This window comes from Ochotona curzoniae, unplaced genomic scaffold, assembly GCF_017591425.1.
Source record: "Ochotona curzoniae isolate NIBS_2020 unplaced genomic scaffold, NIBS_Ocur_1.0 contig_3819, whole genome shotgun sequence".
Lineage (NCBI taxonomy): Eukaryota > Metazoa > Chordata > Mammalia > Lagomorpha > Ochotonidae > Ochotona > Ochotona curzoniae.
Window position 1 is genome coordinate 29171493 of NW_024466004.1, and position 19629 is coordinate 29191121.

Below are 19629 nucleotides of genomic sequence, written 5' to 3' on the forward strand. Positions count from 1 at the left end.
TTCAAGTGCAGATATTGGAGGAAGATAACTAACCTGAGCTCCCAGATCATGGAAGCGGCCCTGCCCCTTGGAATAGAGGTTTTCAATTGAGTCCTAACGCTTACTTAGGAAGAGAGCATCCTTGCTTGTGCGACCTTGTACGGTCAGCCATACCTGGACGTTTCTCCACTAGCAGTTTGTTTTCGATGGTCTGTTTCACCCACTGTATTGGTATACTTACCTTGGGTGCATGTTCAAGCATAAAGTTTGTAAAAGACACAGGCGAAAACCCTAGTTTCCTTCCTTTCCTCCTCCTCCCCCCTTTTTTTAAACAAAAAATTATCCTGCTTGGATGGGTTTTTTTTTTTGCACATAAATGTAAGAGTCTTGAACTTGGACCGTAACTTATGCATGCTCCTCTGTACAAGTCAGGTGTGCAGTGGCTCTTTCTGTGCTGCTTGGGGTTTACATGATGGCATTATTGTCACAGGCTTGGGGCTGTGGTCCATTCGGATTCCTGTCACTCGCACTGGAGTGCCTGAGCAGGAGTCCTGCCTCTGGCTGTGGCCCCAAAGGTCAGCTTCTTGCTGATGGGGACTCCAAGAGGCCTGCGTGACAGCCCAGGTAGCTGAGCGCTGCCACTCACAAAAGAGACCCAGGCAATGTCCCTGGCTCCCTGAAGTCCCAGCTTGTGGGTGTTTGGGGAATGAAGTAGGAGGTGAGAGCTCTTCGTCTCTTATCTCTCAAATACATAAAAATAAAATGAAACAACACCTTCCTCTAATAGCGGTGCATGAGTTATTGCGTTGAAGTTGACTTGTGGAGTTTGCTGTTGTTTCAGTAGCATTTGCATGCTGTTGCTAAGTTGGAGTCACTGCTCTTGGCCCAGTATGTGGAATCTGTTTCTCTGTCTGTGAAATTTGAGGGTGACTGTAAAATGCAGATGGGAGAATGAGAAAGTATGTTTGTTCCCTTCTTGGGAATTCTTTAGGCCCCGGTTTCTGGTGACAGCTCCAGCGATCATCAGGCCTGGAGCAAACGTGACGGTTGGAGTGGAGCTTCTGGAACAGAGCCCCCCACAGGTCACTGTGAGGGCAGAGCTGGTCAAGGTGAGGTCAGCCTCAGATGTGTCCGTCCTGGAGGCAGAAGGTGTCTTCCACAGAGGTAAGAGCAACTGTGCAGAGCCCTCCCTTGTGCAGTAATACCGGGGCCGGGCTAGCATACCACACATTAGGTAGTTTCATGGAGTACTCCTGATTTACAGCAGCTCCTGCAACATACATTTTGAATAAGTAATTTTGCCATTCTCATTTATGTCAAGTCCAAAATGGTGTTTCTGGGCACTCATCCGAGTAGAAGCTCAGAAACCTGGGTTTCTCTTCATGGGTGGCGCCAGCATCACCGACATGTGACTCCATGACTGTTTCTCACTGAGGAGCTTGTGGACTCAGCCGGGTCCCGGCTCCCGTCACCACCGCTTGGATTCATATGGAGAGAGACTGGGCCACACAGGCTGCACACCCTGCGAGGACAGGCTGTCTCTGATGAAGCCACGTGGATTTGCCGTGGAGGATTTTGCTACCTAGGCCTTTGGGGAGGAAAGGAGTAGCTACACAGTAATTCAAATCCGGTGTTGTGGAATACAACTTTAATTTTTAAAGTAAAAAAACAGTACCATGAATATGTATTTCTCAAAGGATAAATAATTCTTATTTAGAGTTTCGGTTCTGACCTGGTCCCGTATTGAGGATGTCTGCTTTTTCAGTATGAGGGGAAGAATAATTTTCTTTTTGGGGAAAAGCAGTAAATACTTAAACTTTTCTCATTAAAATGAAAATTTATTATATATTTTTCCTTATCACAAGAGCAATCAATGCTCAGAGCTTAAAACTTGATACACACTGGGAAGGAAAGGAAATAAAACAAATCACTGGTAATCTTGCCTTCACCCAAATATAGACACTGGAGGAATGTTTAGAAGTTTGTCAGGCCAGAAAGCAAGGCATAGATTTCTATACAGTTAAGAGATTTTAAAAAAAGTCATTGAAAGGCATATAATGAAGGGTGGATGGGATTCCACAAGCATTCATTAAATAAATATTCACTGTCTACCAGTGGAGAGAGGTTAAACCATCATGAAGGCAGAAAACACGAAGGGAGAAAACAAGAGATTGTCGACACTTGTGGTTCTTTCCTCCACTAGAAGGTGACAGCCTGGGTAAATGTGGGGCACAGCAGGGCGCAGTGGGGCACAGTGGGGGTATGTGGAGGCCAGATCACACCACTTTGTCTCTGGTAGAAACCATGTCAGGAAGTAGAGAAGTTTGAGTTCTAGCAGAGCTGTCATACTCAAGTCATCTGATTGTCAGTCTCCCGCTGTATAACTCAGAGATAATGAAACACTCTGAAGGGCAATTAGAAAGTTGACAACGGTACGTGACAACTGCTTCTGTTGGAAGTGGTGACAATACTGAAGACAAGGCTGCAGACAGCAACACTTCCTGTTTACATGGGGGCAGGTGTCACGTTTCACTATTGAATTGTCATTTCTGGAAATGAATGAATCTAGATCTGATGATAATAGTGAAAGAAGAAATACCAAGTCACAGGAGATAGTAATGAAGGGCGTTCCTGATTCATTCTTTATTCAACAAGAATCTATGACTTTGTCTTGTGTGGTAGCTTACCGCAGTGCAGAGCTACTGAGTAACATAGGTGGTTCTGATGGACATTTGGACTCTGCTGAATACTTCTATGCTTGGTTCTAGGATTTCTCCTGATGTTGTCTTTTCTGTACTCTCCATTATTGTTTTTTTTCTCTCTCTCTCTCTCTCTCTCTGTTAAAGTTGAGTTGAGGGGGAGAGAGAGAGAGAGAAGGAGAGAATGTTTCTCCTACTAATTCACTTCCCAAATGGCTGCAATAGCTTGGATTCAGCAGGGAACCTGGAATTCCACCTTGGTCTCTCACGTGGGTAGGGCCCAAGCACTTGGACCATCTTCTGCTACTTTTCCAGGCACATTAGCAGGGACCTACATTGGAAGCAGAGCAGCTAGAACATGAACCACAACTCCCATGTGAAATGGTGGTATGGTAAGCAGTGTCTTAACCCACTGTACCATTATGCTGACCCTCCTCTATCAGTCTTTTCCCTCTGTTCTGCAAGAAGCAGTGTCTGCATAGGTGGTGCCTGTTGTTGGAGTTTGGCGGTTGACTGTAGTTTTTTTGGATATAGAGTCCTTTGTAGCCAATTGTAAGACTCAAACGCTCAGGATTAGATTGGAAACAGAGGTGCAGGAAGGATCTTTGAGAAGCAAAGAGGGAACATATGCTGTTACTGACTGTCGACAACTAGTTACATTGAAAAAGCTCCTGGCAGGAGTATTCTCTCCTATCCAGAGGCCAGAGCTCGTCTATTATCAGAGGCTTGCTTATTGTTCTCCCAGCAGATGCTTCCTGTAATCTTGGGGCTCAAGGAGCAAGACATCTCTCCCTTCTTGTCCTTACATCCTTTGCTTTGTCCAACTTCTCCAGTTGTAACAATACATAGTTAATGAGGGTTTCTAAATCAGGAGCCATGTTTTATTTCTCCTATCACATAAACAAATGCATCACTCTCTTATGAGGGCCCCAGATTTCAGGTTGATTTTAGTCAGTGTTCATCTCCTGGCAGAGTTAGGGAAGAAGAGAGCAGGTTGTGAGTGGCTTGTTTCCAGCAGTCTTGGATTCCTGAGAACTCCCTGGGTGGGTGGGTGGCAGTGCCTGACCACAGGCTGAATGTATTACTGGATTAATTTGTGTCAGAAACGGTAATAACTAAAGCATTCATATTGAAGCATATACTTGAGTAAAGGCAGACAAGTATGATTTTTTCTCAGGGAAGAGTTCATTTATTTATTTGGCAGGAGTGGAGGTAATTTTGTTTTCATTTCTACCCTTGAAGCCAGCAGCACTGATTGCAGTACAAACTGATTTTTTTCTTCTTCTTTTTAAAAAATAATTTATTTATTTGAATGGTAGAGTTACACTTTATTTGTTTGCAAGTTAGGGTGGGAAGTGGTGGGGAAAGAGAGAGAGAGAAAGGAAGAAGGAAAGAAAAGAAGGAAGAAAGGAAGGAAGAAGAAAGGAAGAATGGGAGAGAGAGAGAGAGAGAGAGAGAGAGAGAGAGAGAGAGAGATATGTTTTTTCTTCTGGTTCATTCCCCAAATGGCCACCACAGCTGGACCTGGGCTTGTCTAAGCTAGGAGCCAGGAACTTCCTATGGGTCTACCATGTGGGTGCAGGAGCCCAAATGTTTGGGCATCTTCTGCTGCTTTCCCATGACGTATTTGCAGGGAGCTGGATCAGAAGTGGAGTAGCCAGGACTTGAAATGGCACCCATGTGGGATGCTGGTACCATAGGCGGCAGCTTAATTTGCTGTGTCCCTGGACAAATTATTTCCAGTGAAATGCAGCCCTTTAGAGAGTATTTCTACCAAATTTGGAGGGAGTTCTATATAGATGTGTTCATGCCTCTGTAGGGGAGCAGCTAGATTCTGGTGTATATTGGTCATTGTCAGCACTCCTGTCAGCCCCCAACATCAGCAGCCACCTCACTGGCTCTGCAGTGAAGACTGGGTTCGTGATCTTCCTTTGTGTAAAACTTGATTAAGCAAAAACAATTGAAGCAACATAGTAAGAGTTAAGTGGATACAAATGACCAGAAAGGAGAAGCTGGAATGGCTATTGCTGTCTGTTAAAATTTTCTTTCCTTATTTATCTGAAAGGCAATTACAGAGGGGGAGGAGGGGAGAGAGAGAGAGAGATTGAGAGATTGAAAGAGAGAGGGAGATTTTGTGCTGGTTCACTCCTCAAGTGGCTGTAACAGCCAGTGCTGGGCCAAGCTGAAGATGGGTCTCCCATGTGGTCAGAAGGGACCCAAGCCCTTGGATCATCTTCTGCTGCTGTTTTCAGATGCATTTGCAGGGCCTGGATCAGAACAGCCATGCTCATCCGATGCTCCCAAATAGAAAGCTAGTGTTGTAAGTAGTGGCTTAACTTGTCATGCCACTACACTGCTCCAGCTTTTGGTATTTGAAATCAGATCGTAATGATGACAGAAAGACGAATCTGTTATCTATTTTTTTCCCTTAGTAACTTTTGCCCCTTTCCGTACTGTGTGATATTGTCAAGGAGTTCTCTTCCAAGTCAATTAGAAGCAGCTAAAAGCATTTGAATGTATAGACTGTGAATGAGAGTAATTCATATGAAATAACTGACTTATTTTGATTCTGTTTTTCCATCTTGGTCTAGTAAGGGTGGGAAAAATTTGAACTTAAGATATTAGTTGAAAAACTTGAACAGAATTATCTAATTTAGTTGGGAAGTTTTTCTGGTGGAAAAAATGCTCCTGCACATGTGTTTCTTGCTTTGTAGATCAGAATCAGTCCCATGGTTTTTAGGAAAGTAGATTAATTAGTGTAATGTGTGGGCAGGACTCTCAGGGCAGGTTTTCACAGGCAGCTTTGCCAGCAGAACTCCGCTTGAACTTGTCATTTCTAATTCTTTTCAAAGAATATGGGCTTCTCATTCACATGTCTTTGCTGTGTTGTGTGTACGAACAGGTGGGTGGGGACTAGTGATAAAGGGTCGTGGTGTTATTCTAGGCTTCTTTGGCTGCAAAGCCAAGCTACTTGGATGCAGGTGCTGGCCATTCCCACTCAGTGACTGAGTATCTGTGGACAGTCAGGATCTTGGCATGTCTCAGTTTTTTCCACAATGGACAGAGCTGAAGTGATCAGAAGCCAGGAGCCAAGAGTTTCTTCTGGGTCTCCCATGAAGGTACAGGGTCCCAGGGCTTTGGGCTGTCCTTGACTAATTTCACAGGTCATAAGCAGGGAGCTGGATGGGAAGTAGAGTGGCTGTGACATTAACCAGAGCCCATATGGGATCCCAGGGCATGCAAGGTGAGGACTTTAGCCACTAGGCCACCATGTCGGGCCCCAGGTCTCAGTTTTTATTATTGGAAATAGCAACAGTTCACTTAAAAGGCACCTGTTGGGATGATTTTGGATTGGGGTTTTACACAAGGTACGTCACCAGGTGGGAATGGGAAGGTCTTTAAAATATTAAATATTGAATTTCCTCGCAGTGCCAGGAACTTCAATGCACACTGTTTCATTTCAACAAACGTATAGGTGGACGCTATCATCTTAACTTTGGAGGATCTGAGACTAAGAGAAAACAATTTTCTGATGTAAACCTAGTTAGTAAGTGGTGAAGCCAGAATTTGAGGTTAATTTTGTCTGGGATTTAGAGACTAAGGTTTCCTTTCTTTCTTTCTTTCTTTTTTTTTAAAGATTTATTTTATTTTTATTTATATTATTTTTATTGCAAAGTCAGATATACAGAGAGGCACAGAGATAGAGAGGAAGATCTTCCATCTGATGATTCACTCCCCAAGTGACCCCAACGGCTGGTTCTGTGTCGATCTGAAGCCAGGATCCAGGAGCTCTTCTGGGTCTCCCATACTGGTACAGGGCCCCAAGGCTTTGGGTCGTCTCCACTGCTTTTCCAGGCCACAAGCAGGGAGCTGGATGGGTAGCGGGGCTGCTGGAATTAGAACCAGCGCCCATATGGGTTCCTGGTGCGTTCCATGTGGGAGACTTGGAGGAGGCTCCAGGCTCCTGGCTTCGGATTGGCTCAGCTCTGTGTGTTGTGGTTACTTGGTGAATGAATCATTGGATTCATTCTTCTGTCTCTGCTCCTCTCTGCATATCTGACTTTCCAATAAGAATAAAATAATCTTAAAGAAAAAAGAAAAAACTGAAAACTAAAAACTGAGATGGGCCTGGTGTGGCAGCCTAGGGGCTAAATTCCTTGCCTTGTGTGCACTAGGATCCCATCTGGGCGCAGGTGTATATTCTGGCTGCTTCACTTCCCTTCCAGCTCCCCGTTTGTAGCTTGGGAAAGCAGTGGAGGTCTGCCCGAATCCCTGGGACTCTGCTTCTGCATGGGAGACCTGGAGGAAGCTCCTGGCTCCTGGCTTCAGATTGGCTTAGCTCCGGCTCTTGCGGCCACTTGGGGAGTGAACAGGTGGATGAGGATCTCTCTGTCTCTCCTTCTCTCTGTGAATCTGAATTTCTGATAAAAATAAACAAATCTTTTTTTAAAGGAAAAACCTGTGAGATGAAATGTTGTCTCTCCTTATTTTTTAATTTTCTTTTTGGTTGGGATGACATTTAGTGAATTTCATTCCAAAATAAATTCATCCAAAGTAAATTCATCCAAAGTGATACAAATTTTGGAAAAATTTTACACTTGGTATGTAATGAAAACAAATGCAGTTTGACTTTAATAATGTAGCATGGCTTTCTATGTAAAAAAGTGATCATTTGATTTTTGTGTTTCTGTGTGTCAGCTCTATCTTTTCCTCACGTGACTAGTTATGTGAGCAGTGCAAAGAGTAACTAAGGCAACCTTGTATACCATTTTTCCATTATTCTGGTTCCTTTTCAGAGTGAATCTTTCCCCTTTCCAACTTTGTTATTTCTTTTGGGCTTCATAGAATTTTAGAGTTGGAAGGGACTTAAAAACAAGCTGGTCTCATCACCTCACCTGTGGCAGAGGAGCCCGTGTGCTGAGGCCTGACGTGTGGGACCTGCTCTTGGTCAAATCACTTATTGGTGGCAGTGCTAGAAACATATTTCTGACCTCAAATTTGTAGTCAATAGGGTTTCTATTATACTTGAGAAAATTTTCCTAACATGGAAGACTTTATAGAAGACCCAGGATTTATGTGCAGTAGTTCATTCTACTCATTGGGAAGATGTTGGGCTGACCAAGGAGATGAAAAATGCCTGCTGTAGGCATACAAGTTTATTTTAGCACAAGATGGAGTTGCTCTTTATGGACTAATGGTTCTGTGAAAGAATTGGGGGTAGGCTTAGGGGCTTCATAGAGCATAGAGCACACCTTTGCTGTGTTTCTCACAAATATGAGTCATATTCTGAAAATGTAGGTTCCTCAGGGCATGGATTAAGTCTGGGCATCTAAACTGTATGTTCAGCTACTGCTACAGATGACTTCTGGCCACTTTAAAATGAGGTCCAGCTGCTCTTGCTTTAGGATCTCACACTGTAGCCTGAAAGCAAGGAGCATGCCCTTGCATGCCTTTGATGACTCACGAGAGTGCAGACTAGGCCCCTCCCAGGCTTCTGCATTATCTCTCTAAGTTGTTCCCAGAGCCAAGCATTGGCATTAATTTTTCAGCATTGGGGACACATGTTCTTGGGATTTGATTGTGAATCAGCATTTGGGTGAACTTGAAAATGAATGCACTGGTACTTGGAACTCCAAGTTAAACATGTGCGATTCCTCTTCTAACACGGAATGAGTCACTGTCCTCGTTGAAGGGTTGTGGTGGAAATAGAAGTCAGATCCTGTAAAATTTGGGCTGGGTTACTGTTGCTTCTTTATATTCTGTTTAGAGTGCTGAAGCACTGTTGTTTCCTGTTACTTCATTATGTTGCTCATTTGCTGTATGAGAAATGTGAATGAAGGGGGCTGGGGAGGAATTAGAGGAAGGATGGCACTGGAGGGAATCCAGAGGTTTCAGAAGGAAAACATAATATTAAAAGTGCAGGAGGCTGCAGGAATCTTTATTTCTTGTTTACATAAGAAGTTCAATATGGTTTGTAAATAGGGCTTCTTCTGGCTCTGTGCCTGTACCTTTTACGTCCAGAGCTTTACAGATGTCCATTCATAGCTGTTCCGTCTCTGCTGACACATGTGGCGTTTGGTCAGAACAGCCATTTCACACGCCTGACAAGGGGAAAGTGTACAGAGGACCGAGCTGAAGGCTGCGTGTGGCAGAGCTGTTTGTGTTTTTGAAGAAATGATTTGCTCTGCTTTGGGTATGCGTTTGCAGATATTCAGGTGGAGATGTCCAACAGATGGTTGTGGAACTGCAGTTGAGGAGAGACTTTAAGGCATTGTTTTCACTGAAATAGACAGTCTATTTGAGATCCTGGACATACAGGATATGCACCTGAAAGAACTTAATGAAAAGAATATGACTGAGCATCGAAGCTTGGGAGCAGGGAGAAAGGTCAATGAAAGGGACAGGCAGGGAGCAACAGACAAGCACAGTAGATTGAAAATGGTGAGATACCTCGAAGGGAAAATTGTCTGCAGAGGAATGCTCTCTTAGTAACAAGTTCCCTAGAAGGTCTGAGAGGGGGGTGACACAAGGATAGGATAGTGGTGACCCGTAAGCAGATGGTTTTAAGTTGAATGTTGGGAGCAAAAGCAAAATTTAAGGAATAAATGGAAAGTGAGAAAATATAATTGTGCCCAGCACAATGGCTCAATAGGCTAATCCTATCTGGGATAGGATTAGCTATCCTAAGTGCCGGGATCCAGTATGGAAGCTGGTTAATGTCCTGGCTGCCCCACTTCACATCTAGTTCACTGTTTGTAGCCTAGGAAAGCAGTGGAGGATGGCCAAATGCCTTTGGGACCCTGCAATTGTGTGTGAGACCTGAAAGAAGCTTTTGGCTCCTGACTCTTTGCTTCAAATTGGCTCAGCTCAGGCTGTTGTGGCCATATGGGCCATGCACCAATGGGTGGAAGACCTTTCTCTGTCTTTCCTCTTTGTAAATCTGCCTTTCCAATAAAAATAAATAAATTTTGAAAAAGAAAATATAATAAGAAAGCAATGGTGCCATTTTCAAAAGTTTGGTTAAAGAAAGAAGAGAGTGTGCATGGTCTCTTAAAAGGTATGGTTGGGAGGTGAAATTACTAATGTAAAGGGGAAGGGTGAATAATTGGTGAGTCACAAGTGGTGGGAGTAGGATCATATGGCACAGGTTGAGTGGATAGTCCTTGAAACAAAACCCTCATTCTATTCCTATGAAAGAAGGAAAGAAAAAAATGAGTAAGAAAAGAAATATTTTGGGGTTTGAAGTGGGCATGAAGAATACAATTGAAATACAGTCTTATGAATATTTTGCCCGGGAAATGGTGGTTAACTGTTAACAGAATTGGGACACTGGAAAGAGAAACATGGGCATGGAGATATTCCCTGATTGTGCTCTAGATGGGGTCACATTAGGATTGTGGGAATCTAGTGCTTGTATTGTCTCCGAGGGAGGCAGCACATGGAGCACAAAGAGGAGGAAAGGGCACGGTGCGCTGGCATGCCTCACCTGCAGCCTGGGAGTTCCTGAATCACTGCAGTGGTGAGGAGGAAGTGGACTTGTAACTCCCCGTCTCCTGGTCTGGGCTAACATGACATCCTACGGGTGGGGCGATCAAACTTGAGGAGAATGGTGAATCATGGCTTTTTCCTTTTTCATCTGTTCATTTCCTTCAGCCAAGATTTATGAGTTGGCTTTCCTCCCTTGCCAAGCTCAGGGAGAAATGGGTCAAGGGAGACTTGGTAGAGGGAGTAGCAGCAGAACATAGGTGGGGGGCAAGTTGGTAGGTTTTAGGTCTGAAGAACTGATCTGTGAATTCTAATCTGAAGGGCAGAGGGGTGAGAAGCTTGGACATAAATGGAGAGTAAGGTTAAAAGACCCCCTGGTAGCTTCCTTCTGGCAGGGCAAGGTTAAGAATTTACATGTAGGAACATGCTGCTGGTGGAAATGATTTAGTACTTAATTATTAACACTTAAATTTCTGTGAAATATGAGTTAAATCTTCCCAGGGATAGAGTTAAGACTTAACTCTATAATATAATTTATAATATATTTATAGTTTTGAGTATTTTAAACATTTATTACATGCCAAATCGTGTATGGTACAGCATGGAGTGACATGAAATATTTGGTACCCACACAGAGTTCTTGTCCCTATACTCTTTTGGAAGAAACAAAATAGATGTCATTTCATGTGCCAATTTCAGCTGATGGCTGAGGCTGCTTAGAGCGCTGTGTTGGCAGTTTCAAAGTCAAGTCTGGGTTTACTGGATTATATAGCTGGGCGAATTAGCAGTGCCTGCCATGGGCATAGGAAGATGGGATTCTGATATGAATGCTGCAAGTGATTCTATTGGACTGAAAAGGGATAGTTACAAGGGGATTGACGTAATAGCAACCTGGGTAAGAGGGTGGGCGTATCCAAACACACACAATAAGGGAGTGGGCATTTAGCTTCACAGCTGAGTTGCATGCATCATGTATTGGAGTGCCTGGGCTTGATGCTCCCCTTGGATTCTTGACTCTATCTTCCTGCTAATGCAGGCCTGAGAGGAAGCTGTGATGGCTTAAGTGTGGTTGTGTTCCTGTCATCCGTGCAGCAAACCAGGATTGAGTTCCTGAGTCCTGGCTTCAGGATGACACAACATTGGCCATTATAGGCATCTGGGAAGTGATTTGGTAGATGGGTGCTCTGTCTGACTCTCCCAATAAATACATAAAAAACAAATTTAAAAACACCCCAAATGAGCTCACAGTGAACTACAAAATAGGCATGGGAAGGGATCTGAGGCTGTGTTTGGGCTGCTTGTTCAGAAGGAACCACTGGGTTTGTCTTGTACTCTCTGAGAAGCATAGTGGGTCAGATTGGGAGCGCTGAGGCCACATGAAAATTGAACCCTCTGCGACCTGCTAATACTATCTCATCACATCGTTGCCAGGGCTAAAGGTACTGTGCTTCAGACCTGCAGTCTAGTGTGGTAACCCCTAGCCTTGTATGGTTTCTGAGCACTTGAAATTTGACATGGAGTCTGAGTATAAAATTTCCAATTATTTTTGAATACTTAATATCCAAAAATTCAACAAAAATATAAAAAGAGTATTATATTGATTGCATTTTTTCTTCTTCTGTTTTATTTTTAATTTTATGATACAATTCCTTAGTCTCTGGGATTTCCCTTACCCCCCTCTCCAAGTCCCTCTCCTCTCATTGATTGCGTTTTCAATGATACTATTCTGGATATATTGAGTTTAGTAAAATGCTGTTGAAATTAAATTCACATGTTTCCTTCTTCAGTGTATTGCTTTAGGTGCACAGTAAACACCCAGGGGCGTATTGGCTGGATTGGACCTGGCATTTCCTAGCAGCAGGTTTTTGTACTGATGTCTCCCTTGTGAGCAGACGTTTCTCTTGATGACTGATTTCAGCTTGAGTGGTTCTTGGACTTAGGCCTCATGTTCTGAGGAAGGAAGAAGTCTCCTAAGAGGAGTACCAGGCCACAGAGGTCACCAGACTTTTTCTCTGAAGGGCCAGATGCTAGATGGTACAGGTTTTGCTGACCTCGTGGCCTTTATTACGGCCACTTAGCTCTGCTTTTGTCCCTGGAAAGTGGCCATACACAGGGCGTAAACACAGGAGTGGGTTGTATACCAACAGAACTTTATTTATGGAGGCTGAGATTTGTAATTCATGTAATTTTCACTTGTCATGAAATAGTATTCCTTCATCTCCCCTTTGCTATTTAAAAATACAAAAACTATTCTTAGTTAGAACTGTCTGACAAGCAAGTGTTCATGTGTAGGCTGTAGATTTCTGACCCTGCTATAAAAAACTGCTAGCTCATTTAGCAGCTAAGAACCTTGCTGCAATTTTTGTTTTCCGTTTAAATTTATCCTAATATTTAGTTTACACTGCACTATACTGTTTATTTCAGTCTTAGTGGCTTTTTGTTTGACTTGATTTTTGCTCAGCTGCCTAAATGGAACAAAATGTAGAAAATGTCATGTATGAAATTCATATTTCTTGATCCATTTGCAAGCAATAGGAAGCAGAAGAGAGAGGAAAAAAATGAATGTTAAGGAACCAAAGGAGTTTGTTGTTGCTGTTGTTTTGCCTGACAGCTGTGTCTCCATCAGTATAGACTGAATTCACCAAATAGTTGCTTATACTTAAAGTGCACATTGTGAATCAGAAGTGGTGTATTTTAAGATTCTTCCATCCACAGATTTGTGATGGAGATCCTTATTTTTCACTTCATCCACTAGTAAATCACGGCTGAATACTAAGGAAATACTTAATAAGCTGGTTAAGAGGTCAAGTTTTTCAGGTAAAAGAGGTAATAATACATTTATGTGTATTGCTACACATTATTGATCAGTAAAGGACTGGCAAAAATTATTCAGCAGCAAATACTAAGTGATATATATATATATCTCCTTTTTTTTCCCCATAGAGGGTATTTCTGGATCTAGTTGGATTTCCAATTACATACTGCTTCTTCCCTTTGGTGATCCTGCAGAGCCTTTGGATGAGGGCAGATATCAGAAGAGGCAGCATATGGTATTACAGAGTGTGTTTAAAAAGTTAAAGAAAGGTTAGTTGTTGTGTATGCTTATTACACAACTTAAAAATAGCTTTGACTCTATTTGTAAATCAAATGACCAGTGCCAAGGCTGAATGCTTAAAACAAGGTTTCTTTTCAGTTGCTCAGGCAGCTTTGGGAAGGCGAAAGCATCTGAAAGAGGTCGGAGATCGATTTTTGGCTATACACGAAAATGATGGGAGTTTGACAAAGTCCTCTATGATAATGCTAAGTAGTCAGCTTCACAGAGTATATTTTTGACTGGTGATTTGAAAGAATGCTATGATGAATTTTAAGAGGTGGCAACTGTTTTCCATGTCTGAGTGGAAACTTGCCAAAGGAAAAAAATGTTCACAGCAGTTTGCAAATCCTATCTATTTAGTTCTCATCCTAGCAGCAGTGGAGAGAGACATGATTACTCCCCATCTACACTACCCCTCCCTTGCCTCAATTTTATGTTCTGGTGGTGTAAATTATTGCTTAAACATTAAGACTTTCAGATAAATCCTGTGCTAGAACTTAATAAGTGCCTAGAAAATTCCACACTGTATTTGTAAATTCAAAAGAAAGACATCAAGTTGAGATAAATGTGCAGGACTCAAAGTTGATTCAAAGGACACAGGAAGCCAATGATTGGCCTTAACTTGGGTCTCTCTACACATTCTATGAGTTGCTGCCTAAATTCAACAAGAATCAGGGGTGGGTGGACATCTCTGCTCCTGACTCTAACTTGGTCTTTCCTGGGTCTGTGAGCACAAGTGCTGGGATCTGAATGGAAGAACCAGGCATGCACACACCTCCCTCTTCCAGCTTCTTCCTAAGGAGAAAATCCTACAACTTGACTAGAAGCTGTAGTCTGAAAAAAGTTTTACTTTGAAATGAGATTTCCTGCATTTCAAATCTGCTGAAGCTGTTTTGAACAACTAGAATGCTTGCCTTTTAGTTAATCAACCTTTAAGATTTATTTGGATTGTAGACTTCTAACTGCTTTTTACTTTCTCCTTGCTTATATGTCACTTGGATAAAAATAAATGACCGTTCCTCCCACCCTCCTCAGTCTTTGTAAATTTGGCCGGAGGTATACTGTCAGCCTTGGGTGGAAAGGAAACACATTGTTTCCTCCAGTCATCAAGCTGACAAAGTAGTCAGCCCCTGATGATTTATCCTGAAGTACTGAAAAATAAGTGTCCTGTAGAACAGAGGGTGCTGGTGGGTTGGGGCACAGCTTATTACATTTTAATTTTGCTTTTCATTTTTATTGCATTGTGGGGCATTGAGGGGTGTGCTGCCCTCAGAACCAGCCCCCTTGTAGCTGCATCAGCTGGAAAGTCCGCCTTGTCCAAGATTGTACCCTGCTTGTGTGGTTCACACAGAATCCATGGGTTCTGATGGTTGATTAGCAAGAAGAGAGGACCCTGATAACCTGGGGGTCTCTAGCCTGCGTGATTGAGAAAGTGGTGATAGAGGTGTGTACATCCAGGCTGTCCAAATAAATGATATGTACAGTGGAAGTTCAAGAGTACATCTGCTCCTGGAACAGATGGTCAGGGCCCAACAGTGGCTGAGAATACAAACCCAAGAATTGAGCTGCCTGGCTTGGAGCCTTGGCCACATTGCTTCTTTTCTGTGTGATGCTGGGCGAATACCCTTCACATAGCATATGCTTTGTGGATCTCAATTATAAAATAACTGTCGTCATACCTAGTAGGATTGTTGTGGAAACTAAGCTAGTTAAAATGTGTAGTGCTCTCAGGACACTCTCTTAGAAACAGGAGGTGCATTTTAAGAATTATTTTCTCTTTCAGTGACTCAGTAGCCACTTGTGCTAGAGGATACCAAATAGGACAGTGTAGCTTTAGAAGTTTGCAACTTCATCCTGTTTGTTCCAAAAATGTTCCAGTTACCTATTACTATGAAACAAACTGCCCCACAATTTAGTAGCTTGAAGCCACCATGGCTTATTCTCATGATTTTTACCCACAGTGTATACACTAGATTGATGATTACTTTTTGAATGAACTTTTTCTTGTTTCTCAATTAATCATTTATTTAATTGCTATAATAGAATGAATTTATTTTATATAGTAAGCTTTAATTATTTATTTATTTTTTAAAAATCTAATTCTATTTAAGAGAGAGAAAGAGATTGTTCCCACCTGCTGAGTCACTCCTGTGGACCCATAGAGGCTCAGGCAAGGCTGGGAGCAGGGGACACTCTTCAGGTTGCTCATGTGGGTGCAGTAGCTTGGGCTATCAGCACTGCTCCAAGGGTCTGCACTGATGCGAAATTGGAGTCAGCAGCTGGAGGTGGGACGCGAGCCCATGTACTTGGATGGGAGATGTGGGCATCTGCAGTGACAGGCTAAATGTTCCTCCCCATGTTTAAAAAAATGTTCACGCTGTCTGCAGATATTTTTTAAATTGAGGAAACAGTCTTCACATATACTGGCATACCTAGTAAGATATAGTGACCACATAGCAAAATTCTCAATTTCATTTCCCTCTACATATTTAAATGTTTTATTTTTAAAATTTTATTTTTGATGTTGTTACATGGTTGGTTACAGTAGGAAAAGTTGAGGATTAGGAGAAAGTGGGTGAGACCAATTTTCCAAAGTTTCTTTTACTTCTTTCTGTATCTCGGGGGGAATGGGGTGATATGGGAAGAAGCCACATCCAGTCTGCTAACCGTGTTGGTACCCAGGAATGGGGAATGGCCACCTGATGTCACCCCAGGATCTTCAATGTGGAGCATGCTTTGAGGGTTCTGCTTAAGTAGTTTTGATAGTTCTGAAATGCTGTTAATCTCGTTAATCCAAGCATGAGGAAATTCTTCCAAGGTCCATTGGCTGATATAATCAAACCTTAGAGTCTCCATTAGCCCAGAAGTTTGCTGTCAAAGCTTGGCTTGGGTAGTTGAACAATTTGTTCTGGCCTCCTTCCTCTGCTGTGGTACCAGATGTCCTCTTCAGGCTCCAATGGATTGCCACATGTTCTGTGTGCATCTGAGTCTGCTGTCCACTGCTCTGTCTAAGCCACTGAGAAGACCCAGTTCTAACACCTGCATGCCATGGTTGGACCATAGATCCTGCGATTCTCCCCATGGTTGGAGTTCTGAGTCTAGCAGTTCAGTCAGGAGGATCTCCAAAGAACCTCTTCTGAAGTGATCCCAAGCTGACTTTTGTGTGTGTTTGCCAGAAGGGGGTCCTGCTCTGTCTGTCACCCACATTAGCCAACATACACACTGGTAGCTGCAATTGCTAGGACAATTTTGACTCTAGCTGAGTATCTTACATAAACCAATGGATGCTGTGGTCCAATCCAATCCTGCCCACAACACACTCGGCCCTCATGTATTCCAGTGGGAGCTGCAGTCTAGTCAGAGCAAACCCCAATTACTCCCACCAGACCCTCTCTCAGCACTGATTCTTGTGCTTGCCAGTTTGTACAGCAGATTGATCCAGTTTGTCCCACATCCCATTCAGCTCTTGTACACATCAATGGGCATTGAAACCTACCTCAACCCTACCAACCCCACTATCCAGCCCTCACTCATGATAGTGGGTGTCATGGCCTGACTAACCAGGCTTGCCACAGCCTTGGTTCTCATGCTCACCAGTGGGAGTTGGCAACCCATCAGAGGGGTGCCTACAATTTCCTACTGGGCCCACTCCCAGTCCCGGATCTTGAACTTTCCAGGAGATTTTGCAGTTTAGCTTAATAGGATTTACTCTCAGTCCCAGCACTTGCCAGCTGATACTGCGGCAAACACTAACCAGCCTGTTCTTAACTCTGGCCTATGCATGCATCAGTGGTTATTGTCGGTTCGCCCAGCCTGGCTCTCCCCCTAACCCAGTTCAAATGCAGACCAACAGGTGTTGTAGCCCTGCCTGGCCTGATCTGCCCCCAGTCCCAGTTCTCAGGCTCACAAGTGTGAGTAGTGGCCCAGCAGAGGAGCTCGTACTGCCCCCCTTCTGAGATCGACCCTCTCCTCCCAGCTCTTGCATGTGCTGGTGGGTGCTGTGGCCCAGTCTGGCATGGCCTGCCTCAACTTGGAATTTGTTGGTGGGAGTTGTAGCCTGGCCTGGCCTGGTATTCTCTCAGTTCCAAGTTCATGCTGGTGGGTGCTACAGCCTAGTTTAGCCTAGCCATCCCCCAGTCCTGGGCCCTAATGTGAACTAGCTGGTGTTGTGGCCCAACCCAACCTGTCTGGCTTCTTGGTTTTTAGGTCTGCCAGTGGGTGTTATGACCTGGCTTTGTTATGACCATGAATGCCAGCGAGTACTGTAAACTGGCTTTGTCTGGGTTGCTCCCAGCCTTGCTTCTTTTACTCACCTGCAGAGATTGCATCCTGACAAAGGATTCCTCCAACCTTCTCTATCAGATCTCTCAGTGGCAGTTTCAACTGCTTCAGTTTCAACTCTCACTGATGGATGCTGCAACCCAGCCCTACCCTATGTGCTCCCATCCCTAGCTCATGCAAACTGTGAGGTGTGATAGTGTAGCCCAGCATGACCTGCACTCTAGTCTGGCTCTTGCATATGTCAGTGAGCTAAGACTGGCTTGGGCATGCCTGGTCTGACCCCTCCAAAACCAATCCACTCACTTGTTGATGGGTGGAGCTACCTTGCCTGGGCTGACCAACACATGCCTGAAACACATGCTCATCAGTGGGATCTATGGCCCACCAGGGGAGTTTTCCAAGTTCCCCCACTCAGCCCACTCCCATATCCATATATCACATGTGCCAACAGGTGCTAGGTCCTTACCTGGCCTATTCCCTCTGTCCTGGTCTTCGTATGACCTGGTGGATGTTACAGCCCAGCCCACTCCACACCCTCTTCTAAGGTGCATCTGCAGGTGCTACAGCCTGCACCAACCTGGCCCGTCCACAACTCCAGCTCCTATGAGAGTTCCACAGTCATGCCTAGCTCAGCCCATTACCACATCAGCTCTTAAGCAAACCAGTGGAAATTGCAGTTCCACAGGAGTGGGCCCACATATCCCCTTGCCCCAAATCTGCCCCCAGACTTGGTTCTCTCTTATGCTGATTGGTGTCATGGCTCAGCCCAACATTACCTGTCCCCTGTTCTGACTCTTGGTGGGTACTGTGATCTAGCCCTGCTGTCAGGTAAGTCCCCAGCCCTAGCTTTAACGTGGGCCTATCAGTGGTGGTCAGCTGTGATCCATGCTAATTAGCCCAGCTCAGGTCTCCCATGTGGGCTGGTGCACCTGTTTGACCCACAAAAGTCTTGTGGCCACTCCAAACCACTCTGTTTCAGACCCCTTGCTTACTTAGTATGTACTGTGACCTTGTGTATGAGAGTCATTCCTCACCTGCAAAATAGTTCCTCAGTAGTCCTTTATCTCCCACATTCCCTTACCCCTTTCCCTGATAATTCCACAGTCTCTGCGCCCGGGAGCGCATGGGCTTCCTGGCCAGGTCCACTAGCACTCCACCCTAGTATGCTAATCCAGGACTCTGTTCTCCCTTTCCTCTGGGATCAAGCCTGTGGGGAAATCCTCAGAGTCACTCCACCTGACTAGGCATGAACCCCCAGGTCCACACATGCCCCCTGTGGCACCATCCCCTAATCCCCCTGCAAGCCCACACCCCCAGTCCACACTATAGCTCGATAGTGGCAGCCCGGAGGAAGTCTCAAATGTCTTAAATGTTTCAGCTCAAATATTTCACAGGGTCTTACTTTTAAAAGATTTATTTTGAAATTTATTTTATTGGAAAGGCAGATTTACAGAGAGAAGGAGAGATAGAGAGAAAGATCTTACACCCACTAGTTCACCCCTTAAATGGCTGCAATGGCCAGAGCTGAGCTGATCCAAAGCCAGAAGCCAGGAAACTCTTCCAGGTCTCCCATGTGGGCGTTGGGCCATCCTCCACTGCTTTCCAAGGCCAGAAGCAGGGAGCTGGATGGTGGATGGTGGAGAGTTCCCAGTGGAGCAGCTGGGACACATGAACTGGTGCCCATATGGGATACTGGTGCGCAGGGATGGAGAGTTAGCTTGTTGAACCATGGCTGTGGCACCAGAATCCATAAGTTTTGCTTGTAGAATGACCAAAATATTTTCAAAAGACAAATTTATTTTCTAGTACATTGCATTATCTCTGCTTCTATTGAAGGTCTCAACGATGTACATCTTGGTGTGGTGGGTAGAGCTGTCTCTTGGAACAGCTGCATTCCATGTCCAAGTGCCTGGTCAGATCTCAGCTGCTGTACCTCTAGTCCAGTTTCCTGCCAGCCAATGCATCCTTGGAGGCAGTGGGTGATGGTCCATGTGACAAGGCTCCTGGCTTTTCCCTGGCCCACCATTGACTATGGCAGGCATTTTGAGAACAAACCAGCGGACAGGCAATCAATCTCTCTCCTTGTCTTTG

At 44.2% G+C, this 19629-nt stretch overlaps 1 protein-coding gene across 3 annotated transcripts in view; it reads left to right on the plus strand.

The window, feature by feature from the left end:
* The window catches only part of CD109 (CD109 molecule), a 135779-nt gene that overhangs the window by 460 nt on the left and 115690 nt on the right, over positions 1-19629 (plus strand). For all 3 annotated transcript variants that reach the window (XM_040983637.1, XM_040983638.1, XM_040983639.1), the window contains exon 2: positions 971-1143. In XM_040983637.1, the coding sequence (XP_040839571.1) occupies positions 971-1143 (173 nt within the window). The remainder of the gene's footprint in view (positions 1-970; positions 1144-19629) is intronic.